General features: G+C 46.5%; 1 protein-coding gene across 6 annotated transcripts in view; it reads right to left on the reverse strand.

Moving 5' to 3' along the window:
- The window catches only part of COL27A1 (collagen type XXVII alpha 1 chain), a 143,729-nt gene that overhangs the window by 86,960 nt on the left and 29,801 nt on the right, over positions 1 to 26,968 (reverse strand). For all 6 annotated transcript variants that reach the window (XR_009489099.1, XM_059865557.1, XM_059865556.1 and 3 more), the window contains exons 5-12: positions 24,114 to 24,167; positions 19,136 to 19,189; positions 17,186 to 17,239; positions 12,275 to 12,319; positions 11,349 to 11,402; positions 8,975 to 9,019; positions 6,674 to 6,727; positions 5,453 to 5,497 (exon numbers count right to left, since the gene is read on the reverse strand). Coding sequence is in view for 5 of the 6 variants with exons in the window: in XM_059865557.1 (XP_059721540.1) it covers positions 5,453 to 5,497; positions 6,674 to 6,727; positions 8,975 to 9,019; positions 11,349 to 11,402; positions 12,275 to 12,319; positions 17,186 to 17,239; positions 19,136 to 19,189; positions 24,114 to 24,167 (405 nt within the window). In the remaining variant the exon portion in view is untranslated. The remainder of the gene's footprint in view (positions 1 to 5,452; positions 5,498 to 6,673; positions 6,728 to 8,974; positions 9,020 to 11,348; positions 11,403 to 12,274; positions 12,320 to 17,185; positions 17,240 to 19,135; positions 19,190 to 24,113; positions 24,168 to 26,968) is intronic.

Here is a 26,968-nt window from a genome sequence, read left to right on the forward strand (position 1 = left end):
GGAACATGTGAGAAGTAACCATGCAAGCACCTCACCACAGAGATTTGGGAAACTCCAGACATGTGGAACAGCTCAGGCCAAAAAGAGATGGTGACATTTGCTCTGGGCTCATGCCTGCATTTCAGAGTGGTGAACCAGGCCAAGAGGGGTGGAGAGACCAGACCAGCTGCCCAACTTCAGTGAGCAACTTCAGCATTAAAAAAAGTCATTGATTGCTCAAACCACATCTATTTTAAAAATTCAGGTTAACAAAGCAAAAAAATAGCAAAGAATTTACTTAAATGGCTAACAGGAAACATCTGATCCATGGGCTAAAACTCTCATTAAAAGAGGAGCCTTGTTCATGGCTAGTTTTCAGGACCTCCACTGGACTTTTCATGCAAACAGAATGATTAAAAGCATATTCTGTTTTTAAATTAATCTTTCCTGAACAAAGAACCAAACATTTTGATGCAATGCTGGGGTATTGGTACAAGATAGCACTACCCAGTCCTGTCCATCAGCTCCTACAGACCATCTGTGCTCCCTCCTGCAGCTCATCTTGTGGATTTACCTGTACACACAGCTCTTCAGCCCACTCATTTCTCTACTGGCTTTGGCTGGCCACATCTGAGAGTACCATGAAATGCTGCTACCAGTTTCCCAAGTGCTCATGTGGTGCAGGAGACTCTCGGCTCACTCACTCAAGGAGGGGGCTCAGCTGCATCCAAAGCAGAGAAAAGACTGGAGCAAGAGAGGAGATGTTTATCACCTTAGTCCCTACAGAGAGAAGCAACATTTGCTGTGTCAGTGGTCTGTGGCCATGCCAGCCCCTGCAGACCCATGGCAGAGCCTGGCTCCCCTCTGTTTGCATGGACAGCAGCTGGGACTGTGAGCCTTGGCAAACCCCAGGCTCTGACATTCAGGATGGATCTATCTCAGCCCTCCATCAAAAGCTTAGGGAGGCTACAAAATGAAACCTTCCTGACCCAGAGGCAGCCCTGCTTTTGGCTATCCAGACACAACTGATGTCTTCTCAAATGATGCAAGAGCCTGCTTATGCTGGTGGGGAGGGCAGGGGTACCCCATGACCTTCTGACAGCTTCTTAGATGAAGGAAAAACCAATATATTGCAACACGGTGCTCACTGGAGGCAGGAGTTAATGCATGAGAAGTCACCAAAGAAGAAGAGAGCACACATGGAAAAGAGCTTGGTGAGAAGGTGCCAGCTCCAGCAGCCTGGCACTGCACTGGTGCTCCCAGCAAACTCTGAGGCTGGCTCCAGTGGCTGCCAGCTCACTGCTGGCTCTCACACTGGGGGTGACAGAGGGGAGGGACCCTGCTGCACTCACTCCCATGCTGATCCCTGTGACTTCAAATCCATGTGCCTTTTTATGGCACCTCCTCCTTGAGACATGAGCTGTCATCCTTGGCCTTTCCATGCTAAGCTTTAGCTGCTGAGCTCAAAGCAGAGCTCTCCAAAGACAGGGCTGTCCCTGGTTTGCACAGAGCTGGAAGAGCCAAGCAGCTTGTGTGACACTGTGTGTCATGGGGAGAAACCAGAACGATGAGCACAGAGACAGAAAAACCTGCTCGTGGTGTTAATGGCTTGCTCGTGCTGCTGTTACCAAACCCTTCCAGCCCTGGGGAGGGTCTGATCCTGGGCTGTTCTGTGGACCCTTTCACAAGGTGTTTGCATGGTGAGGCTCTGAGTACAAGACCAACAGCATCACCAGGTTCTTGAAAAATGTAAGGAAACCTAAGTTGTGTTTAACTGACTTGTGACTAGACCTCAGATGAACCTCAAAATTACTAAGTATATCTTTGAAGTAAATTTCTCCTCCTTCTTTTCTATCTCTTTTAAAAGAATACTACTTACAAAACAGATTATAAGCAAAAAATCATAGATAAAAAATAGCACAGCTGGTGCAGTACTAACACTCTATGTGAAAAAGAGAGATATAAGCACACATCAAAACCAAAGATGAACCAAAATAGAGCTCAAAGCTCTTTGGATATATTTCCTGAAGTTTTGCCTTTAAGTCTTTTCCTCTAGCAGAGCTTAAGAACTTCTGAAAATATTCCACTCCATTTGAAGTTTAATACAATCTGCAGTGCAGACACTTCTGATTGTGGCTACCCATCTCCCACAGCACAAGAACAGCTTGGTGTTCCTTCAGCTAGTTCTATCTCCTACTCTTCCTATGAGTCATTTCCTACAGTGGCAGCACAGCTCCTTCCTAAAGCTGAACCAGGACTGGCACATTGTCTCTGCATGGCAAGACATGCTATCAACAGCTTCTCTCACTCCTTCCCCCAGCACCCCCGATGGGGTCTTGTTTTTATAATTTTTCTTTTCCCAGCTGCTCAACTGAACACCATAAAAATCCACAAAAATCACCATAAAAAGACATATTTTTCAGCCACTGCACTGGCAAGACTGAAGGTTTAATCAAGCTGCTGCAGCAGCTCCAGCCCCCAGCCCACCTCTAAAACAGGCAGATCCAGAGACACACAGACTCCTGTTATTTCAGCTCCTTTGTGCACTGGGCTCCAACCACAACTCTGCCCCCAGACCACCCCCAGCCCTCTCCTTCTCCAGGGCCCATATTTTGGGATGCACTGGCCTCCTGCATCGCTGATGTTGGGCAGGGAGAGGTGGAGTCAGCTGTTTCCACGACAGACTCACCATGTCCCTCACAGCTCTGCAAAACTTAACTTCCCTGGAAGGATTTCAAGCTCTGACTCATGTCCAGTTCCTCTATTTTAATCATTCCCTCTTACATCATTCTCAGAGGCCCACGGTGTCACATGCAACCTCCCCCAGCCCCCAGCTCCTCCTCGGCTGAGCACTGGTCCACTGCCAGCTCTCATCCCAAACGAAGCTAGGTACAGAAATGTGTGAGATACCAACTCCCTTCCTCCTCCCAGAGCATTCACCAGCTCTGAAGGCAGCTAAGAAGGGCTTGCAGGAGCTCCCTGCTGCAATGACAACACGGAGACAGCAGAGGAACAGCAGCCACACCAGCAAATCTAAGGGAGCAGGGATGGGAGAGACCAGAGCAATCCCAGAAGGCTCACAAAAACCCCAAGGCAGCTGGGAGGCAGCAGTGGCCAGGAGATAAGTGTTGGGAAGAGAATCAGGTCAGCTGGTTCATGCTTTCCATTTCTCCCAGAGACTTCCTGAATAACTGTGGATGTCACTTAATCTTTCTGTTCACGCTGGGAAGTTCAAATCGTCAGCATCGGCCCATTCAAGATTTCCTATTAAACCTGATATCATAAACCAGGGACAGAGCCAGAGCTCTCTGAAGGAGCCAAGCAGAACAAAGGTGCTCATGTGTAGCCATTTAATCCCTTCCCTAGATCCCAGCCTAAATGCCTCCACGGCTGAGAGATTCCCTGCTGATCTCAGGGGAGCCCCTTGCTTGTAGCAGTGACCGCCAGACCAAAACCCTTGCCTGGAAGATTACAAATCCTGGCCAGCCAACAGCTGGAAGGCTTTGAGCCTGCAGCATGCTCTGTGCAGAGAGAGCAGAGAGCACAGCCCCTGCACCTAACGACAGTTGCTGTGTTTGTTTTGCCCTGGCCAGTGAGTCATGGTTACACCACGGGCTCTGCACTTATTCATCACAGAGGTTTCTGGTGCAACCAGCAACTTGCAGAAGATCTGGTATGGATTTCCAATACCCCTCCAAAAAATCTGCTCGACTGCTCCTCATCTCAGGCAAAGGAGAGGCAGGATGGGTGTGGCACTGCTGAGGTGTTTGCAGTGCTGGGGTGTCTGCATGGCCATGTCAGAACCCAGGACATCCATCTGGCTGTCCCGGATGGCTCCAGCCCCTGCCAGGGGGCTCAGAGACCTTGGCACAGAGCCCAAGACCCCTGTGACTTTGATTTTGACCCATGGAGCAAATTACTACCTTTATATGAAGAATTACAAGTCAAGAGAGTTTAAGTAGAATAATAGTTAGTTTGTCACGGGTGAAAAGTAAATTTTTGGGGTTTTAGAATGGGGGCTCGGGGTCCCAAGATGGAGGAACTTGGGCGTGCCCTGTCCTTCTTCTTTCCTCTTACTAACCTCCATCTTCTGAGTGATGTTAGCACTTTTAGATTAGTTTAAACTAGAAACTCACTGTCTAACATCAGTGATAGGTATTGGGAGGTTATTGTAAATAATGTACATGTAGTTTTTAGTATAAAAGATAACACTGTCTCTGGGGGCAGAGTGCCTCTGTCTGACCTGCTGAACAGACCTCAGCAGGCCAGAGAAAGAATGTTATAAATAAAAAATAATAAACAACCTTGAAAACTACAAGCTGAAGAATCCTGACTCCTTCTTTGACTGCCAAGCTGAAAAAAGAGCCTTGTATGTATCTCAAAGTCACTCTGACCAGCAGAAATCCCAACACTGCCAAGGTGTCTGCATGGCTTTTGCAGTGAGAACATCAGTGAGTGGTGGGCGTGGGGCTCCTGGGAAGGACGTGCTCCAGGCAAGGGGGACAAGGGGAAAGCACTGGATTTTTCCATGTGTGGGTAAATGGACATTTTGCAAGAAGCCTGCGAGTGCAATGATGTCCAGAGGTCAGAGGAAGCTCAGGCTAACACGAAGGACAAGGTGCAAAGGCAATGAGACACCACAGAGCTCCAACATGCCTGAGCTCTCTGCTGATTCCTGGAGCAAAAAGCTTTATCCAACCTCCTAAAGGACGCATACAGAACTGTTTGGAAGAAGGCTGATGGGGTGAAGTCTTTTCTTTCTGTCCTTTCCCTGTTTCCTCTGCTCATTTCAGTATTTTTCCCACTTGCTTTTTGCTAGAGTCAGCACAGCCCCCCTTGTTCTCCTACACAGCTCTCACAGTTAACTTCAGCCCTGCTTGCAAACACCTCTTCCTCCTGGCTGAGCTCTCACATCTACCTGGTGCCTCCTTGCTCCTCAAACACATCTCCCCTGATCTGTTGCACCACCAAGAACAAAAAGGTTTCTATACAAAACCACACTTGCATTACACAAACCAGGATGGGACAGGGCTTGGAGAGAGACACTACAAGAAGAGAAGATAGATGTGATAGAAGTGACAGAAGATGTGATAGAAGTGGTGGGAGTGCAAAGCAAGAGATGGAACAGAGCCAGTACAGACACCTGGGACCCTGCAACCATGGCTGGGAATTAAAAAGTGCATCTAGGGAAGTAATTGGCCAGAGGCAGGACAGGAGGGAAGATGTTGTAGAAGAAAATCTGAGAAGTGTAAGATCCAAGGGAGCATGGGAAAAGAGCACTAATGCCTGTGAATTGAGCAGAGCATGGAAGAAAGGAAGAGAGCAATATCTCTGTCTTTGGTTTTCTTCCTGCTTGAGAAGACAGACATGGAAAGGTTTGTTTGAAGATATGAAGGGACCCGGCCAAAAGCCAAATGTCTTGTTTCCAGTTTCATTCAACAAGGTCTGCATAATAGACGAGGAAAAACTTTACCGGCCTACCCATCTTGCCCCTCTTCCCAGGAACTCCAGGGATCCCCTGCAAGGAAAAAACACAGAGAGAGAGGGAAAAAAAAAAAAGTTCTGGTTGAGAAATCAAACAGCCAACCAACAATACAAAGCAAAATGAGAAGAGAAAGGAGAATGCAAAACAGGCTAATGACTGTGGCATTGTCTGGGAATCAAAATGTCAGCTGCTTGCAGTGGGCTGCGAGAGCAGAAGACAATTAACCTTCACCCATTAACTGCGGCCTCCGAGGCCACGCGCAGGCAGCATCCCCAGGCTGGGGCTGGGCTTAGCAGGAGCAGTCATTAAGCTACTGGTCTGGAACCAAATGAGGGCCACTGCTGAGGCACTCGCTGCAGAACTCGTGTTTATGTTTCTTATTTAGTTATACAAGCATTAAATCAGCGTGGCCAGAGCGCGGGGCAGGCCCCTCCCAGGCAGGCACCCTCCCACGTGGGCCCGCGGCCTCTCTGGTTTCTGGAGCTTGCATTTGAGGGAGGAAAGGCTGGAATCAAAGTGTGTTCCTCTTCCAGTGATCTTTTTAGGAGCTCTTGTAGTGGGGAGAAGGGGGTGCTTGGATGGGAAGAGATCGGGCAGGTGGGAGGATGTGGAGATGGAGAGTGGAATAGCAAGGGATGACCTGTGAGGCTCTGAAAATCTGGGCTGGGGGAAGGCACGATGAAAAGGATGGGAGGAGGGGAGGGCACAACCACAGCTGCCCACTCACAGCCCCAGGCTTGACTGCCCACCTCAATGCAATGGGAAATAAAGCTCAGCACTGTCTCTTCCAAGAGCCAGGCTCTTTCCAAACACCTCCAGCCAGGCACACAAAGTGCTGAGGCAGCGTGGCTGGGAGGGGAGTCCTGTGGGAGCAGGGAATCTCCACGGACATTCTCCTCACCCTGCCCCACCTCAGTAAGGTGAGCTGGCAAGGGGGAGAGGGAAGGCAGGTTTTTAAGTGAAGGAGAATATAGAAAAACTCCTCTGTAGTCAACAGCAAGGTCTGACGGCCCTGCCTGAAGCCTGAGTTCTCCTCAGCTGAACATCAGCCTTATACAGGGACCTCATTCAAGGGTAGGAGGAGACTAAAGAAGGGATAGGTAAGCATTAGGCATGCTTGCCTCCTTCCTCAGGGAGCAGGGATAGAGAAGGTTACATCAGGCTCTGAAGAACTGCATTCAGCCAAGGTTTTCTTCACAAAATACTCACTCGTTCTCCATCGGCTCCTGGTAGCCCAAATAATCCTGGGAGACCAATATACCCCTAAAGAAAAGAGGAAACAAGCAGTCAAAGACATTTCTCCACTAGCATGCAGTCAGTCTGTGCTTCCTGAAGAGCAGAGCAACCTCCAGCGCTGGTCAGTGGCAGCCGTGATGAAATAAACCTTGAGGCAAGTGTATATGCCCATGGACTGCATGGTGCTGGCTTCCACGATGTAGTCCAAGGGCACATACCCTCACACCAGGGATCAGGAGGACTCCAGGCAGCAAGAGGACAGCCAGAAGAAACCTTACCTGGGCTGGCTCTAAGTGTACCTGAGGGAAATGGAGCTTGGTTCGAGGTTAGCAAAAGTAATCCACAGACCTACGCCTCCTTTTGCCTCTTTCTTTGCTTTTGACACTCATTTCCAACTGTCCTGTTGTACAAGACCTTTCTGTCTGTCTTCTGTCACCTGGTGGTCACACACTGCAGCCCCTCCTGAGGCAAACCCCCCTTTTCCTGGCACCAGGGCTGCCACCACCCTGCAGTGAGTCCTGGCTCTGCCCAAAGCCTGTCCCTGCACCACCAAGACCTCGTGCAGACCTTCATCATCCCAAGCACTGAAGGCCCTGCATGGGCTGGGAGAGGCTGAACCTGACATTCCAGGCTTGGGGGATTGATGTGAGGCTCAACTTGCACACCCACACTATAGGGAAACCCCCTTTGCACCAGCACGTTAAAACCTGCTGCTTCCACACTCATCAGAAACCTTGTGTTTCCAGGTTTCTCTGTGGCCCTGGGGCCCTGCTGAGACAAGACACGCTGCATAAAACACAGTGTTTCCCTTGCCTTGCCACAATGGCAGCCTTGTGTTTAATCCCTTTGCTCAGCAGCCTGGACAAAGTCACCTTGTGTGCTGGGCCTCTGCAAGGGCCCCACTGGTGCCAAGCATGCCAAATCCTGAGGAAGTGAATTTCAGCAGGGAGCCCCCTCTGTGGCACCTCACTGTTACAGGAGCCAAGTGCTAACACTGCTTTTCTCTCATTTTCTTTCTCCATCATTGCTAAATCTCTATCTGCCAACCCCACCAAACCTTTTCACCAGTCCATCGCTCCCCGTGGGTTGTGTTTCCTTTAGGGACAACACCTAGCTGGGAAATAATGCTACATTAAAATGCTCCTGCCTGCCTTTGCCTCCTGAATCCTAAAAGAAACCACATAACTCCCAAACTTTTCCTGGAGAAGGAAAAAGCAGAAGTGAAGGGCAAAGAAGAGTCCAGAGCTGGCTCCCTTAAACCACAAAATGCACATATCTTACCTTAGCACCCAATTCTGATTCACTGTGGTTGAGCTAAGAAAGGGCTTCCTTGGGTATTTATAAACGTTTCAGTCCTCACCACTCAGGGGTGCAAAATGGAGAATAATTTCTAAATCTTACATTCTGCACCTGATAATTACACAAGGTCCTGGTTAGAGCAGGGAAGAGATGCCCCAGGGAAAACTTTAGCCCTTGCAGAAGTGGGCCGAGTCTCAGATTTTCCTCTCCTGCAGGAACTGAACGTGCCCTCTCCCTTCCCAGCTCAGGAATACTGCTAGCTACAGGGTCAGTATTTGTTTATTCCTTGCAGCTTTCCTAGTGATGAAAGCCAGCTGCTTGAATTTACTGCATATAGAGAAAGTATCACGTGCTAGAGAAATGGGGATTTATTGGCTTAGGATAGCATTGTGAATTTATAATTGCAGGAAAAGAACAAAATGTGATTAACAAGAGCCTTAAGTAGTAATAAAAAAAGAATCCTTTGCAGTGAGAATAAAACCCCAGCAATTATTTTTGGTGAGCAAAACCAGACAGGATGGAGATGTTTGTATTTGCACATGGCTTCAAGATGCTGGCTTGCTGCTGTTCATAATGATATAAACCACTCCCAAACCAGGCCTGTGCCCAAGTGAGCCCATACTCAGCGTGGTTAAAGTCTGCTGAACCACACTGAGTGAAACTAAAGAAACCTTTGGGACATGGGGCTTGCAGGCTTTGATAGGAATTTGTAAGCCATTCTTTCCTTTCCTGCAATGTGAGCTCTGAAGGGGTTGACTTTATCATCAGCTCTATTGGGGGACTTTGATCAAGGTACATTCCATGTTTAATTAAAAAAACTTAACAATGCTTCAATAAACAATTGGTGCACAGTTCAAATCCCCCAAACACAACAAATTAAAGCAACCAGCTTCAGAACTGCAAAATCGAGCCTAAATTTTCTTGAGAAGTCTGTGATAAAAAAAGCAGAGAAAAGGCAAATGAAAGGTTGCTTACCCGAGTGCCTTTTGGGCCAGATTCCCCTATGGGGCCAGGTAAACCCTAGAACAGAAGGGAAAAAACAAAGACAAATGTGGACAAGCTTTAACTTAAAATAACGAGCAGTGCCAACCCCCCAAGCACCATCCCTGCATGGTTCTGCTTTCAGGTTTTGCTTTAAGCATCCAAGGAGTATCAACAAAGGAGAAAAAAAGACCAAATAATACAAATAACAGATCTGCCATTGTTGGGGAGCTGGGATTCAGCAGAACCTGAGACTGCTGCACACAGTGAGTCTTCCCTGGGGCTGAATTTGAGATTTCTGATGATAAAGACCACAAGGGCTGATGCAGTGGGGTGCCCAGAGCTTGTGTTACACTTGGGATGTGAGGCACAGTGATGCTCTGTGCCCAACAGCTCTCCACTCATCCTCCTGCCTGAGCAAACACATGCATAGCAAATGTGTTCTAATACCTGCTTAGGGAACACTGGTGCAATGAGAAATTCCTACAGCCCAGAGAGTCACTTAGCAATGCAGGTACTGTGATACCTCTAACCCTTTGCAGCATCAGCTATGGAAAGAATTGAAAATTAATTCCCTATTCTAATTCTATGCCTAATGCTGCTCACTCAAAATACTGCAAGGAAGAAAAGTGCAAAAATGCAAAATAAATTTTCATGTTTATTGCCTTCTAGCAAGTTTACAGACCAATTTTTTTTTTCAAGTTCCAAATTTTGATGGGATTTTTCTGGGGGAAGGAAAAAAAAGGCTAAGTCCATATTTTGTTCAGCTGGCAGCACTGCAGGCTCAGCCTGGGATGTGAAAGTTGGGTCGTGCTCTTTCCTGGCTCCTGCAACGTTGCCAAAGATTTCAGGCATCGGGGTGAAGTTACAATCCTGCCTGTGATGAGCAAACCAAACCTGAGCCAAGCAGTCTCTCCCATGGCTGCAGAGCCAGCACAGCTGACAGGAGTAACAAGTAGTAAAATCTCTGCAAAGTAAACAGCCCTGATGCAGGATACACACAGCATTCAGATAGGCTGAAAAAAAGCTGCCTTAAAAAAATGAAAAAGTCACTTTCCTGACCCAAAGCATGTTTTTAAGAAGGCAGATTTGTTCTTTGAATGTCAAGGCACAGATTTCATCCTGCTTATCTGATGGGCTGAATTGCTGAACAGCATTCATTAACCTTGTATGTCCAAAATCTCCTGGACTTCTTCTTATTAGCCACCTAACAGACATTCACACCTAGGAGACTCTCTGGCATGCTCAGCTCTAAGAGCCTTTCAGAGTATGAATGGAGCATTTAGTCAGGTGCATAAAGCTCCCATCCAGTTCTGCCATCTGCTCTCTCCAGTGTGCTAAGCAAGGTATCAGCTTAATTTTCAATTTAAAATGGGTCATGCTTTATTGACAGTCTGAAGCAGAGAGATGCAGACTTGTTCTGCAGGTCTAGTTCACATTTAATCCAAGAACCTACACATCTGCATAAAAAAGTCACATCCAAACTCGTGATAAGTCTGAAGGAATCAGGACAGAACATTTGGGATCTCTGACATCTGCTTGGTCTCTTGGCTTGCAGATAAACCTGACTGAATCCAACATTAAATGTGTCTATTTTAGAAAACCCTGACAAACTCACTTCACCACAAAATGTTGTAGGGCTGGATGTTCTGTCCTCCATGAGATTCCATTTTTTAGGGTCTTAGAATTTCTCCTGTTTCCTTTACACTACTCAGCATCTTACATCAGTAGGACAACAAAGTGTCCAATCTTGATTCATTTCCCCATGCACACTCCTCCATTCCTAAAGTTGTCTTTGTGTAATTTTTTTCAGCATGAGAACGACTTGATTGTCTTTCATTATCTTTTTTTGCAGCTGCAAATACGATTTTTATATATATATTTACAGTTCACAGATAACATTGTGTGGGTATACATAGGTTTACGCCAGTGCGTTTTATTAATGGGATTTCATCTAAATCTCCTCCTCCAATAAATATACACCTTTTTCCATCCTAGGTTTCAAACTTGTCCAACATTAGATGCAAAATATGCCTAGAAACGAAGGGTTAGCAGCTTGCATGTGTCTTTCTGTGCTCTGCTCTTCTGTTTTTTTCCCTCTTGTTTTACTGAAAAAAAAATCTGCCATAATTTGCTCAAGAAATTCAGGTTTTATCTCTCATAGCCACAAAATTCTTTCTAACAACATTTCAGAGTTGAAAGGCTGTGTTGTTGCTACAACATCTTGAGGAGGGAAGAAGGAAAATATTCAGAGATCAAATATACCAACATTTTCTAGAGGACTGCACTGTCCTTAGGGGGGCATATCTTTAGCTACCTGCACACCCAAATCCCTACTCTGTGCACAGCACAATGAGATTTACTGCACCTGCCTGCCAGGATAACCTTTGGCACCTGGACTTCCAGCTGGTCCTCGTTCACCCTTTGGAGAGAAAAAAAGAAAAGACACAAAGAATCAGGTGAATGTCCCACCTGGGAAGTGGTTTTAGCTGAATCGTTGTGGAGTGGATTAACCTGATGCACATTTATTGAGAGGAAAAGAATATTAAGGGTAGATAATGAAGTAATTAATGAGGGGGAAAGCCCAGGGAAGCCAAGTCAGCAGGATCCATGCACTGAGCAAGTGCTGCTGTTTCTCCTTCTTCCTCCATTTGGGGGAAAGCACAGAGAATCTGGAACAAGGACACTAAGAGAAGGTGTAAGGCTGCATCTATATCTGGCATATGGAACCGTTTTGCTGGTGGGAAAGCACTGCCAAAATTCTTCAAAACTAAATGGATTCATGTATAATGTCCTTTAACATCATTGCTAACAGGGCCTGCTATTCATTGCCTTTTTTTTTTTTTTTTAACTGCATTGCAAACATCAAACTTAACCAAATAGAAAGGGGGGAGAAAAGGGGAGGGGGAGAAGAAAAGGGGAGGGGGGGGAATGGGCTTTGGGAAGGGAATCACAAATACTCAACACAGTGTGGTTAGTAAAGTCCAGGTGAAATTAATGTTAAAAGACAAATAAAGGGGTAGGATGGTGAGCTGGCTTTTCTTCCCCCAAGTAAACTTAGCGTGGCTGAGCAGTAAAAATTAGAAATTAGATGTAGAAATTCCAAGGCAGCCTCCTCCCACTGTGCTATGGATTCTGGGTCTGTGTGTGTGCTCAGACCCTGGTGTGTGCCCAGCTGCCCTGGGAGGAGCTGCCTGTCCACACTGAGCAGGCTGCACCAGAGCCAAACCAGCATCACAGCCAGCAAATCCATCCCTCCTCAAAGCTCCCCTGTTGGGAAGTGGGAAAACTCACCTGGTCTCCAGGGTGACCTGGTGGTCCAGGGTAGCCTTTATATCCCTGTCAAAAGAGCATGGAAGAGATGAATACTAAGAAACAAAAATATAGTACAATAATCTGGGCTTGGTTTCTATTTCTCTTTGCAGGTGGGACTAAAGTTCTGAGGAGCAGCAGGGTTTTAGAGAGCATTACACAATCCTGAAAGCTTTTATCAGGCTGCTATGTGCTTGCACCACCCAAACCTGCTGCTGTGGTCTGGGGTGGTAAATACTCCAGAAGGAATTGCTCCATGAACACATTTGGAAGGGTCTCCATGCTCAGTTCTATTTGTAATCTACACCTTGAGCAAGGCTGTCCTTAATCCTGAGGAAACCACAAAATGAAATGGCTTTGGGCACATTGGGGACTACAGCAACAGGAGCCACGTGTGTTTCAGAGCTCTTACTTTTGCTTTAGAGTTTAAAATGCCACAGGAAACACCAAAACAACCACTTACTGTCACAGGAAACTTCAATTTTTCTACCTTGAACTTGTCCAGCTTCCAGCTTTTCTAATCTAATTATTACAAACTCCAGAGTGCTTGATTATGAAGCCACTAAAATTGGTGAGCAAACTGCCTCTCAACCTCCTCTCTCTGCTGAATTAATTAGAATGAGTTTTTTAATCCACCTTGCTTACTGGCAAGTGTTTCAGGCTCCAAATCATTCTCACAGGTCTTTCATAATCCTGCTGCAGTTTGTCAATATTTCATCTTCTGGGGGGATGCAGACACTGGAGCAGGACAAGGGCAGCCTGTTTGACTGCAGAGTGAGCACTGTGTGTCTTTAAGGGAGTTTGCTTTCTCCTAGATTTACCTAGAGCTCCCTTCAAACAGAGTGAATTCTTTATGTGATGGACAGTTCAGATTGTTTCCCTCTCCTTTATTATCTTGCTTCAGCTGTTTAAAACAAGCTTCCATCAAGAGAAGCAGACCAGGAGATTGAACTCAGCTACAGAGATGGCTGTTTAGCTGGGCTAGCAGCAAGATTTAAAAAAAAATTTAAAAGAGCAGAAAATTTAACTTGAAACAAATGGGAGAGAAAAAAAAATAAACATGGAACAATCACTGCACAAATACTAAAGAAATAACAAATTGCTTTCAAGGGTGGGTTACAACTACTTGTACCTCAGTCCCTGCCACTCACCCTGTCCTGGCCAGGGCTCAGCACACCTCATCTGTCTGTGAAGCCCACAGGGAGTGTCCCTGCTCTGGAAGCCATCACCAGTCACAGGGGTGACCAAGCACTTGGCCTTTGGCTCCACTCTCCACACAAACCCAGGACTGTTTCTGCTCCCAGGTCCACACCTCTGCTTAACAGCTTTTTTATCCTTCCCACGGGCCATTCCAGACCTGCAGCCTGAGCCTCTGCTGGCAGGGTGTGCAGTGCTCCCAGCCATGCTGGCCACTGCCCTCTCCCCTTTGCATTCCTCCTGCCTTGTTATTTCAGACAGTCTGGCCTGCAGTGATGCTGATTCCCTTCTCACCAGCTCTCTCCTGCTTGGCTTTGCTGATATGCCATGGCTCTGGACAGAGCTGCACCTTCTGACAAGGCTGCCCTGAAAAACCCTTGGTTGAACCACCTCGAGGGTCCTTTCTCCAAATGCTGTGAGGACATTTCAGTCAGAGACTCCTCACTGGAAGTTCTTGGAGTAGGACCAGCACACAGGATTCTCTGCCCCTCTTCAGGAATCTGCCCCATGAAATCCTCTCCTGCTCATCCTCTCCCTGGCTCCTTGACAGAGAGGAGGGAGGATGCTCCACCCTGGTTGGGTGTCTGGCCTGAAGGTGAGAGCTTCCAACAGAAACATCCCTGAGTTCAGCATCTCCAGTCATTCCCTGAAATTTAGATTTCCATGGGGTTTTCTCCTGCAACCTCTGCCCAGTTCTTCCAGTCTGCAGCAGGAGCACCAAGCTTAAAAATATCTTGCTTTTCCACTGATAAGAAATATGTGCCTGGCTTGGCTGCTCTGAACCATTCTGCTCCAGCTGGATTTCTGCAGGATGGGTGTTTTGAGTCTGCAATGTCCACCCAAAGTAGGTGCTTGCATGATGGTCCCTTGAGATGCTCAAAGCACATCCTGAACTAAATTCTGCACCAATTCTGTAGTGGGAAGTGAATGACAATCAGGTTAAATATGTTATATTCTTAAATATGTAGGCACTGTTATGTGCTACTGTTATGTTCTATTAAATATCCTCCTTACTACATATCCTGGGCTCTGGAGAGTTTCAAACACCTACTTCTTCCCAATATACCCCAGTTATTTCTCAGGTGAATTACAATGAAGGAAAACCAGAAAAGCTTGTGTATGTTAAAGCTTTGTGTGAAAGTATTTACCTGCTAAAATCCTCTTCAAATAGCACTAAAATGACAGGGCAGAGGGTATGAAAACAACAGCATTTGCTCTTTTATCTGAACACTTTGTGATGATTACAGGGCACTCCACACAAAGGGCTGTGATTCAGAAAGGAAACTGCACTCCAGTGAAGGATTTACTCATCTGTGATGATATTTATAATCCACTCTCTCCTAGCTAAAGGGATCATCCTGCACTTTGGTAGGAAATGTGAAGAATTAAGGGCCAGGGAGTGAGACCTGCATACAGGATGTTTTGAAGCACTGACCACTTCCCAGCTCTGTCTTTGCTCTCTGACTCCAACGAAACTCTGTCTCCCTCACTGCTGCTGTTTTCTCCTCTGGAGCAATGATGCTGCTCTGCTGAGATCTATCTCCAAGGCAGCTGTGGTGTGCAGCCCCAAACCAAAAGCCAAAGCCCAAAGACACCTCACAGGCACCACAGGGACAGGCAGAGGGGACATCCTAGTCCTGCCACCCTTCCTGGTCTGCAAAAGCACCATTTGCTCTGCGTGGAGAGGATGAGAAATACACCTGCTGCTCCAAAGGCAGTTTCATGTACTGGTAAATGTGTGGAGCTAAAACCACTTCAGGGGTGCTCTGGGATCAGCCTGTCCAATCCTACAAGCCCAATCCAAGCCTGTCAGCATTCCCAAGGCAGGCACTGAGGATTGAGCCACACTGTCCAAAACCACACACTGCTGTTTGTGGCTCCAGCCCACGCTGCTGAGACAGTGGTTTCATTTAGTGGGAAATGCATTTTGTTTCTCCTGGTGAAATATTTTACCATTTGAAGGTTTCTACATGGTGTTCTCTGATCAAAGCCCTCGGAGCCCTTTTTGCAGCACCTCCATGGAGTGAAAGGAGGGATGTCCATTTCCAAGGCATTGCTGTTTTCCAGTAGCCAAGATATGTTGCCCACCCTCAGCCAAGCAGCAGTGTATTTTCACTGGGAGAATGCCAGCAGGCAACCCAGATTTAAAAAAAAAAAGATTTTTTCCAAACATTTCTCCAACAGCTGTAATTTTTTTCTTAATGCAAGATGCTAATAAAAGCCAGGTTACACCAAACCCACTGCCAGACTAGTGCTACTGGGAGGTGTTTTTAAGCTGCACCAAAGGAAAAATTTCAACATCCAACTTGCTCATTACTTGAAGAAACAGAAGCATATCCCTGCCTTTACCCTGTCCTGTGGGAGTTAAGATCAGATGTGAAGGCCATGTGCTGGACTTGGGAATGTTTGTTCAATCTCCTATTCCTTCTCTGCTTTTTCCACTATGAGTGCTTGCACTCCTGACATTGCATTTTGCTGATCGTAACCACAAGGTTTTGTTTTATGAGCTGTTATACCAGGAAAATGGTATTCTTTGCACCCTATTAGTTAGAACTTGTTTGTGACAGCAAAAGATCTGTAATTAATCACTCAATTGCTCCTACTCCACACAGCACCCCAAGCATGACCAGCCTTGGAGTAGAAAAATAAACTCAGCCCCTCCTCTTGGCAATTTGGTTCTAGTATAAAGCATACAACAAATAATCCTGGAGAGGGAGGGTTCCTTTCAGCCTCCTCCACACCTTCTTTCTCTCCTTGGAGTCTTAAAACATACCAGAGGAGGTGTTTGTGTGCAGCTAATTGACCTGAGCAACAGTGCATGGTCAATGGCCCATTGACTGATGAAGTGATGGAAACAAGATCTAATTTTAACTGCTCAGGTTAGCTGTGGCAATATTGGCTTGCTGGGAGGGGGAGTCATGGCCACTGAGCCCCAAACAGCTCCCTGCAACAGGTCCAGCTTCCAAAAAAAGAAACCAACCCACCAACACAGCCTGGAACTGGAAACTCAGCTGAAATGTCCTTGGTATATGAAAGATCTGAGCTCCAGGTATGGATGGCTCAGGTATTGCTGGGCAGACTTGAAGGCATGGATAGAAACACACCCTGCTGCCTCAGGAAAACAGGGATGGATCTCGTGTTTTGTCCCTACATACCCTTTTGCAGGCATAAATGTGTTGTTTGTGATGTTAATGGTGTTGAAACATCAATATGGAAGCAACTTAAGCAAAACCTGACCAGTGCTGACAGTCTCCAAGCAAAATAAAGAGGGAAGGCACACAGAGATGTTCTTGAAATGTGCTTTACCAGGATAGACAGTCGTGGTTTCCTTGGAATGCTAGCACTGTTCTGAATCCATCCTTTGAGTATTGCTGTTGGTTGGAGATCCCTTTAGATAATGCACTGGCTGCACCAGGCCTAAACTGAGCTTGCTGAGGAACACCCAGAGTCAGGGTGCAGAGGGATGAGGAATACAAAGAAGGAACAGAGTTCTGTACCCAGAATTTCATTTCATACTCTAACATAGTCTTCAGGCAGCTGCTTCAGCCTATCTCCCCAGGTTATACACCTGCTGAACAGGCATAAGGCTCTTTGGGTGGGTACTGGGAGTTTTAATTAAATCTTTCAGACAGAGTTATAGAAGAAAATTTTAAAATAAAATTACTGATCTGATTCACTAGAAAAGAACACTCTTACCTTTCTACCAGGTGGTCCAGGGAACCCAGTCAAACCAGGTAAGCCCATATCTCCCTGCAGGAAGCAAGCAAGTTCAATTAGTTTGCAGCAACATTTTCCCTATGCCTACTGCAGTTTCCACAATTATTTTGCTGACACCAGCCCCCAGCTATTGATATTTCTGGTTCTAATCACAACTCTTCAAAACCTGACTGGATAAGAAGAGTAGATTTAAACAACATCTCTATTAACTGGCTCATATAAATAATAACCCCAGTTAATTAATGGCAGCTGCTGCTGGAGTCCAGCTCTTTGCAAGCAGAATGAATGTGCTTTTTTTCTCCTCAATGATCTCATTCAGTCACATGCTTCATTCGCCTTTCAATAGGCATTGAAATCGCCAAGGCAAGGAAATTTTAGATTTTAAATGCAATAAGAACAACAGGTACCTCCTGCCAAATCCTGTGATTTGCTCTCACACTCTGCTACTGCACTGGCTCAGCCCATGGCTCCCGTTGGGATGGTGCTGGTGGTGCAATTATTTAACCTGTCTGTCTGACATGGGTTGAACCTTTGCAGGCTGCTGGTGGGAGGCTTTGCTCAGTGGCCTGTGCTTCTGAAAGGGGATTGCATCACATCCCAGCTGGCAAACCCAGAGCATCACAGCACGGGTGAGCGCGTCGCTGTGAGACCTCTCCAACACCCAGCCCGGCTGTGTGAGCCCACCTGGCCTGCTCTGATCAGCACCAAAAAACCCTGGAGTGCCTTCTTACTGAAATTCAACAGATATTTCCAGTATCTAGATTGAAAATTAGGCATCACTCCACTGCTGGAAACTCCTTATTCCTATTGCTGCTATCAGGGATAAAGCCTCGTTAACACAAGCTAAAGGTCATCTGGACCTCTCCCTTTTTTACACCAAGCATTGTCCTCAAGAAAACAGTTCCAGACCCTGCAGGTGGATGATTTCCACGTGATGCCACTCCAATATAGTGCACCAGAAATTTCAGAAGACATCTCATGGTGTTAAGTTAAAAGCATAATTTCAGTCTTAGCCTTCTGAATGTTTTCAAGCATTGCCTTCCCTCCTGCAGTTGTGTGGCCTCACTGTGCTTTATGGAGGCATCTGGTATCAAATGAAGAGCCCAAGCTCCTCATGGCTGGTGCTTTCTATGAGCTGTGCATTTATAGCAAGACTTATGGTGAGAGGAAGAGAACCAGGCTTCTGCCCTGGACACAAGTTACCAAGGATTGTGCAGGCATCACTGAAAGAAGTAATTGAGGTAGGTGATGTGGAGCCCTGATTGCCCTACTGTTCATTTCTAAAATTCTGTGAGGGCTTGTTGCCTCAGTAAAAATCACTCAGCTGTGAAACAGCAAAAATGGGAGTTGTAACTTATTGAAAGGCATTAGCAGAACTCTGATCCTCAAAAACTGCTAAGCCCAGAAAGAGCTTTCCTTCCCAGCTGAGTGCTTTGTGTTGGTTTGAGCAGCCCTTGGTGGAAAGCCCTCAGTGAGGTCCATGCCTTAAAAGCCTCCCCCAAGAAACCTCTACCCTGATGGGGCTGCAGCATGAGGCAAACCCCTGTTCCTCAGCTCCTGGGCAAGAACATCCTTTCCCTGGCCTCCAAGGTTTTTATTCCTTACCCTGGGATTGCCTCTTGCTGCAGCTGCATGCCCAGAGCGTGGCTGTAGCTCAGATGTGCTACTTGAAACACTTGGCTGAAGCAGCCACGTGCCTGTGGCTGAAGCTGGGCTGCAGATTGTGGATAAACTGGATAAACACTCAGACAAAAGCACTGTGCCAGGTGGCACCTCAGTGCACTGTGGTCATTGAGAGCCAACTCTCTTTAGTCCTGAATCCAAGATCTAAGCCGTATTTCCCTGTCCTAAGCAGCTGGGATGCTGTGGCTGCAGTACAGACCCCCTGTGAGTGTGCACAGTTCTGGAAGCCTCGGGGTGACATCTCACCTTCTGCCCATTGCGAGCTTTTCCAGGTGACAGCCCAGGATCACCTTTCTGACCCTGAAATGAAAAACTTACATTAGTGACATAACCCAAGGGCCCAGCCCACAGATGTGGTTCTGCTTCCACCGAGCCTCCAAATCAGAAAAACATTTTATTTTATCCCAGTCTTCCCTGACATCCCAAAAGTATTAAAGTGGCCTGGAATAGCTGTTGTGCTGGGGGTGGATTTGGTGAGTGATTGCTGCTGCTAAAGAGTTGAGTTTTAAATAGTACTTGACAGTATTCAATTGGCTAAAGAAAGGATAACTGGAAGAAAGCAATGTCAGGACTTTTGATACTTATCAGACCAGACAGCTGCAATTCCTTCCTTGTCTACAGCTACCATCACAAAAATAATTACCAAGCCTATTACTGGGGCTGAACCATCCTTCTTGACAACTCACTAGATGCTGTGGCTTTTTTAACTGTGAGGAACAGATGAGACTACAGAGAAAGTTGTACTAATTAGACACCTCCAACAGGCAGAGCAATTGTGAGGCTCCCAGGCTGGCAGAAAGCAGCACTTGACCTTAAGTGGCAGTATTCCTTATTTTCCTCCTTAACAACCGTGACGAGGGAAATTACAGTTTGAGGCTGTGATCTTCTGACAGACACAGGCTGGAATCTCAGCAGCACTTGGTAATCTAATTCCAGCAGATTCCTTTGGAAATCCCACTTTTCAAGAGGTGGAAAGGTAATGTGAGCACTAACAGGAGAGATGCAAGTAGGAAAATCTAGAAGAGATTGAAGAGTGCCAGGTTCTTTGGGTAGGGGAGAGGTAAAGCTCATCACACAGAACATCTCTTCTGGCACAGCCAGGATGGGTATCCCAGGATCAGTCACTATTTAACACCCATGAATCATAAACAAGCCACAACCTCTGTGTGCCCATCAGCACAGGACAGCTGGGAGGGTTAACTAATGGCTGTCAAGGGAAGTGCTTGGAGGGGAGACCCAGAAAGGAGCAATAGTGGTGATGAACTGGCATTTCTCATGAGCAGCACAGAGCTCTGGTCACAGCCAGCTGAGCTGCTTTCCCACACAGCCTCACTGGGAGTACTTCCCACCTTGCACAGAGTGTGAACCCTCCATCCTCCTCCTCCTGCAGCATCCACCACAGGCTGTGAGACTCAGGAGTGAGACTGCTTGGCTCTGGACTGTAGGGAGCACTGCTGATTCAAGGCAGATGTATCTGCACAAATTCTCAATGAAGGCTGCTGCCTTTCCAAACAGCAAATGAAGTCATGCAGATAATCTTGCTTTGCATGCAGCTGTTATCAGGGCAATTCTCCCACTCCTTGAGCTTCAGAGCAGTCAGTGGGTGCTGCCACTGCTGGGAACAGATTGGAGCAGCCCTTGGGATCGCTGGGTGCTCATTTCTACTCTGCAAAATTCATTTACTGCAGCAGGTAGACACCCACCACTTTCCATAAATCTTCCCATATGCTCCATGCAATGACTTTGAGACATGGAAAAGAACTTGGTGTTTTCCCCTGGGAAGCTCCAGATCACATTAGCCTGGTCTCTGCTTTGCACTGGCTCTGTGTCCAGCCCTGCTGAGACCATCACACAGGTGCAGAGCTCAGCCACCAGCAGGATCTCATGTCCTCAAGATCAATCAGCAATGGCACCAGCTGGATGTGAGGGCTGAAATTGTGGATTAATTGCTTGAGTCTTCTTACACAGCAAACACAACGGGGGAATTAACCTAAATCTTGTCCAAGCCAAGCCACAATACCTTTCCCATGAGTTTCTCTTTTCCTCCTAACTTACTGAGAGCACATCTTCCTCTTGTAAAGGAAGAAATTGTTTTCTTCTGGGATTTTTTCCTACCTAGGAGAAGTCTAGAGCTGTGCAATTTAAACATCTCAGTTTTGCAGTCCCACTAATACTATTCTAAACATCAGTGAGCCAAACTGATGAGCTACCTTGGAGAGAAAAAACACTCACTAAACTGAAAAAACCAATATTTTTCAAGTGCTTTAAGAAGAGATTTATCCAGGGCAGCAAATCATCCTAATACCTGCTGCCAAAAGCCTCCAGGTGGGAGATGCAAACCCAACTCTTGCAATGGCTTTTGAAAACACCTTGTCTGACCATCTGCCCAATCCCAAATGCTTTTAGGGCATCCTGAGAGCTACAAAACAAAGCAAAACCACCCCTCCTGTCCCCCAGCAGCTTTCAGGTGACAGCCCCAGCCCAGCCTGTGGCTACAGCTGTTGCAGAGTTTATCTGCAATAATCAGTCTCTGCCAAAAAGATGCAACAGCAATTTTACAACTGCCAAGGACAACGAGCAGAATGCAGGAAGTGGCAAGAATCCCCTTTTAAGCAGTTTCACACCATGAATTGCTGAGCTGAGCACCACAGGCTGAACTCCCAGGTGGCACAAGCAGGTGTAATGCCACTGGAGTCAGTGGAACCATGCCCAAGCAGATCAGCAGGATTTTGGCTCAACAGCTACAAACAGCTCTGTGCAAAAGATCAGCTCCCTAAGCCCAGGGAATTCCAAGTGCTCAGCTCCAGGGGTGAGGATAAACTGGGCTCTGCACAGGGTGGACTGTGAAATGCAGAAACACAACCAAAGCCTACAGCCAGGCAGGAGACACAGAAAAACACCCAGAGGCTGCAGTGCCACACCACAGCCCTTGCACAGAGCTGCCTGGCCTTACAAGGGCCCTGCTCATCCAGCTGGAGAATGTTATGCTCCTGGGTCCTTCTTAAGTGACAATGACTTGGTGTTAGTCATGGTTTCCAAGCTGTATCTATCTGGGAAACTTCAATTTCCTTTTTTAGATTGCTTGGGGTTTTTTTGTGTGGGATTAACTGCTATCTAAGCCAGACCAAGCCCAGCAGCCTCTCAGCAAGAGAAGTTCCACTTGGAGCTGCTTTGCCCTGCTGTGCAGGCTGAGCTTTCACAAATCCAGAATTTCTGCCATGTGCTGGGTCTGTCAAGAAGATTCCCATCTCTGAAGGTGTCCAAGGCCAGGCTGGATGGAGCTCTGAGTGACCTGGTCTACGGGAGGATGTCCCTGCCCACAATGAGATGAGCTCTCAGGTTCCAACCCAAACCATTCTTTGATGATCTTATGATAAAGAAATCAGGTTCCAGGTGCAGGCAATTAAAACATAACTGGGTAAAAAACCACTTTTTGGGGCAAAGTCCATTTTCTGGGACTGCTGTAACACCAGAGAATTGAAGAGGAGGAGGGGAGTCAAAACTCTGGCATCTGATCCACACCTTCCAAAGAGCATTTCTGAGGCAGAGGGGATGTAACCACGGCTCACCAGGCTCTCCCTGCTAGAGGTGAACCTTCACCTGGGCTGAGCTCCAGCTCTCACATCCCATTGCAAACCCAATACTTCTTTTGACAAAGCACCACGAACAGAACAATCCTGCAAATGGTGGCTGGACAAAAATAAAATACATCACAGAGCCTGGTGAGACCAGATCTCTGCTGCAGACTTAGAGCTCTCCATCCACTGAGACTTCCTGCTGCCAGACTGTGCATTGAGATGGAGGAAAAATGCTTACAGTAAGACTTAATTTCTATTAGGTGACCAACTGAAGAGAGCTTTACAGCCAAATGATGATTTCTGACGAGTCATTAGGCTAAAAGTCTTTAAAAAAAAATCCTGTAGAATAGAAACTTAGCTTGACTCCACAGCTTGGACCAGGCTGGATTTGCAGGGCTGGAAGTTAGATAAAAGAAGTTTGATTGGACTTATAAAACTCAACAAGTGTGATCTGGAAGTCCTTGATGGAGAATAAATGCAGAACACTAAGATGTAGAACTTTTACAGGCTCACTTTTCAGGCTGTATGTGGAATTTAAACCAGCTGCTGTTCACCAGCATGTCTCCAGTGCCTAATTTTTAATCACACAGAGGCAGCATGCCAAGTTTCCAGAATCTTTTTCCCAGAGCATCAATAGTGCTCATAACATCTCTGCCTACATTTTCATGATGAGATCATGAAAAGACAGAACTATTGCTCACACCTTTTTCTGTTTGGCTGAGATGTCCCACAGATCCCTGGTACTGAAAATCTCTGCTAAGCACTGCCTCTCCAAGCTCCATTGTTCTTTAGTCCAACACAGATGGTATAAAATATAAACCTATTCCTTTGTAAACAATCACACCAAAGCAATCCAAACCAGTTTTCCAGGAACTTCAGTCTTTAGGTAACACAAAGCCTTAAACACAGAATGAGCTGGGATTTAAAACACCTTCTGGAAGGGTTTTGCTGCACACTGCAGGGTTAGGACCCCTCCAGAGCCACATCTGTGCTCAATTCCAGGCAAAGGGAGAGGGTCCAGCTGCAGGGGGTGACTCCCCCCCACAGGGAATGTGTGTGCAGGAGACAGCACAAAGCACAGGGCCCTGGCTCTGCAGCCCTCTGTGAGCCCTCCTGGGAGAGCTGGGGGCATCTAGAAGGAAGCCATGAGATCAGTGTGGGAGGACTGGGGGAGTTCAGAGTTCCCAGAAACTCTGGAGAGGGAAAGACAGAGGGAGGAGTTTCAGGAGGAGGAAGGGAGAGGAAGATGCTGGGTGCTGCCAGTCACTCCTGCCACTGTCCTGACTCAGAGGAACTGCAAAATCCAGAGGAGAGAAATGAGAAAGCAAAGGAATTCAGAGCTGCTGGAGCTCTGGAGCAAGGATTCCACTGCCCTTGTCTGACACAGCAGTTTGTGCCCTGGCACAGGCATGGCTTAAGCAGGATCCTAATCTGGCAGCCTTTGAAATTGAGGAGAAGCGAGGATGGAGGCACAGAGGAGGGTCTCTCTGGGCACAGGAAAAGGCTCAGCTGTGCTGCTGGAGAGCCCCTGGGAGAGCAGGAGAGAGGGAGGAATGGCTTCAGCTACTTTTTGTCCAGAGCAAGAGAAAAGGAAGCTGTCCTGTGGCATGGCAAGGTGAAAGTTCCTTGCAGCAGTTCATACTTACTTTCAGTCCTGGGGGGCCAGGTGAGCCAGGGTTTCCATGGGGGCCTGGGGGACCCTAAAACACACAACAAACACAAAACAGAGTCAAAAGGAGATGGTGGGATCTGCATGAATGCTGGAGCAGTGCTGTGCCAGACTTACAGAGCCCTGGGGTGCCCTGGCAGGGGATGCTGGCACTGGAACCCTCCCTGGAAACTCAGCTGTGGGCTCCCACCAGGCTCTGTGGAAGGGGATGTGTGTCTGTCACCACAGGACATGTCATGACACTGAGATAATTTGGGTAAACCAAACATTCCACGGGTCAGGAGAGTCCAGGCTCTGGGAGGAGCCCAGCAGAAGGGGATGGAAGCAGGCAGAGGGAAGAGGAAGTGTGTGGGGGTGTTAACAGCTTGGGGCTTTTTTTGCTCAGGATTGAAGAGAACAGAAGTAATTACTAAAGGAAAATTGTTCAGCTCTTTGGGGTGAACTCATTTTCCTTACAAGCCAACCAGATTTTTGCCTTTAGAGATTGGAAAGAAAATGGATAATCAGACAGCAAAACAGTGGGAATAGCAGTACATCCAAGTAAACTCTTTGAATCCATATTTCACATAGTTAAATCTATTTTTTTCCTTAGTTCTCACAAGCCAGTGACACTGCCAGAGTATCTACCTCAAATCACATACACCAGTACCTCCTTATACATCATATTTTAAAAGCACCCTGCATATTTTCCAAGGCCTATTTAAGGAGTTATCTGGAATAAGCAGCTAAGAATAGTTTATGCCTGGGTTATACCCAGCACAGAAGATCTGCTAACCTTTCAGGCAGGAGTAATAACAATTCTAAGTCCTCTTGAACACGTTCCTGGGAGATGAAACAACCTGAGAATTCAACTCCAAGAATTCTGCCAGGAACGTGTGAGAGCTCTACCCTGCCATGAGGAGGTCTTTATGTACCCTCAAGTTAGGGCAGCACAGGCAAGGGGATAAAAAACCACTCAGGCACTTTCTCAGCAAGCTGTAGGATTTCCAATGAGCATTTTGGGGCCAAAATCTTCAGGGTCTGATTTCCAAGGAAAATCACTGCAGTTCAACATGCCACTGGCAGCCAAGTTCAGTGCCCTTACTGTCCTCTGAGAGAACATCAGTGCACTGATCTCTATTCAGTTTTATTTTTACTGCATTTTAATAGAAACTAATGCCTTTTAAAATTGCATCTTGTGGAACAGACAGTTGCTGAATGCTCAGAGCTATTTCACAACATGCTGCTCTGCTGCAAGAGGCTGTTTAATTAAAAGATTGAGACTGAACTTTTCTAATGGCAGTTTTTACCCAAATTAACACCCCATTATTAAATTCCTTCCAAATTTTCAGTCTGAACCCAAATACATTTATTGCCCCATTCTTAATTTCCTTCTAAATTTTCATCTGAAATTCTTGTTTAGCACATCTGTGAATTTCCAGTGAAACTGAAGGAGCTTCAATTAAAATTAAAGTGCTTGAGTATCAACTTCTCATTTTAAAAAAACCCATACAGCTGCTGAGCCAGAGTACTGGACACTGAGGAGTCTTAAATAAATTCATCTTCCCAGCAAACTGTGGAATCACCTGCCCACCTCAGTGGGTGGAACACTGAAACAGAGACTGAATGTGCTGCTTAAGGTAATTCAACAAGTCTGTGGTGGCAAAAATGCTTCAGCCCAAGTCTTTCCAGTCTCAAATATGTAGGGTAATGAATAATAAGTGACAGAAATCAGGCCAGCAAAGTCTCTATAAAAGATGAGTTCCTAAAAAGCTTTTACACATAGGCAATAATCGAGGTAGCTCTGAATAGGGTTCATAAATCCAGCCTGCTGCTGGATTTGAGGAGGGAATTCAGCTGTAATTCAGCTTTGGAGTGAGGCAGCTTGGCCCAAAGCCCACAGCAGTGCAGTCATTTGCAGTTTGTGCTCCAGCACAGCCCAGGGCAGGCTGACAGCAGTGTCAGGCTGCAGGGAGCAGCTCGTTGGGCTGTGACTCCCAGATGAAAGTGATGCATTCCAGGAGGAAACCCGGACTGTGGGAAGCTCAGCTGCCAATCCAGAGCTCCTGGATAAGAGACTAATCACACCCCCAGCAAAATCTGGTGCAAGTTCTTCCAGAGTAAACCAAAGCACAGCAACAAAATCCTAATGTCACCATCATATTTTCTGGAAAAATCCCTTTGCCCAGGATTCTTCTCCTGGGAAGCTGAGAAGCCTCAGAGAAAAAGGAAAACAATAATTATCTTGTTGCTTCTCCTGTGTTTTGCTGCATTGGAATGTGTTTGGAGGTTGTTTATCCAACAGGTGATTGTTCCATTGATTTCATGTGAATTGTTTTGACTCTTTGCCCAATCAGGGCCAAGCTGTGTCAGGACTCTGGAAAGAGTCAGGAGTTTTCATTACTATCTTTTCAGCCTTCTGTCTGTATCCTTTCTGCATTCTTTAGTATAGTTTAGTATAGTATTCTTTAATATAATATAGTACCATAAAATAATAAATTAGCCTTCTGAGTCAGATTCATCATTCCTTCCTTTGTCTGGGAACCCTGGAAATACAAAATCCTAAAAAGCCTCAAGCAGAAGGAGGAGAGAGGGGAGGAAGGATGCAGTCACAGTTTCTAGTGATTAAAAGTGTGATTATGAAAACAGAGACTCTTGAGATAAAGCAGAGCCCTCACCACCAAGTTCAATGAGTCTGACAGAGTGCATCCAGTGTAATCCAGGCAAAGGAAGGTCAGAGACTCATCCTGTCCCTAAAGACTGATGTGGTTTTAGCCTAGTGGAAGTGGCCACATCCTGGTGATGAAATGATAGTGAGAAGTCCAGTCTGGCATGAAGGAAACGGCTGTGACC

Source organism: Haemorhous mexicanus, chromosome 21 (assembly GCF_027477595.1).
Source record: "Haemorhous mexicanus isolate bHaeMex1 chromosome 21, bHaeMex1.pri, whole genome shotgun sequence".
Classification (NCBI taxonomy): Eukaryota; Metazoa; Chordata; class Aves; order Passeriformes; family Fringillidae; genus Haemorhous; species Haemorhous mexicanus.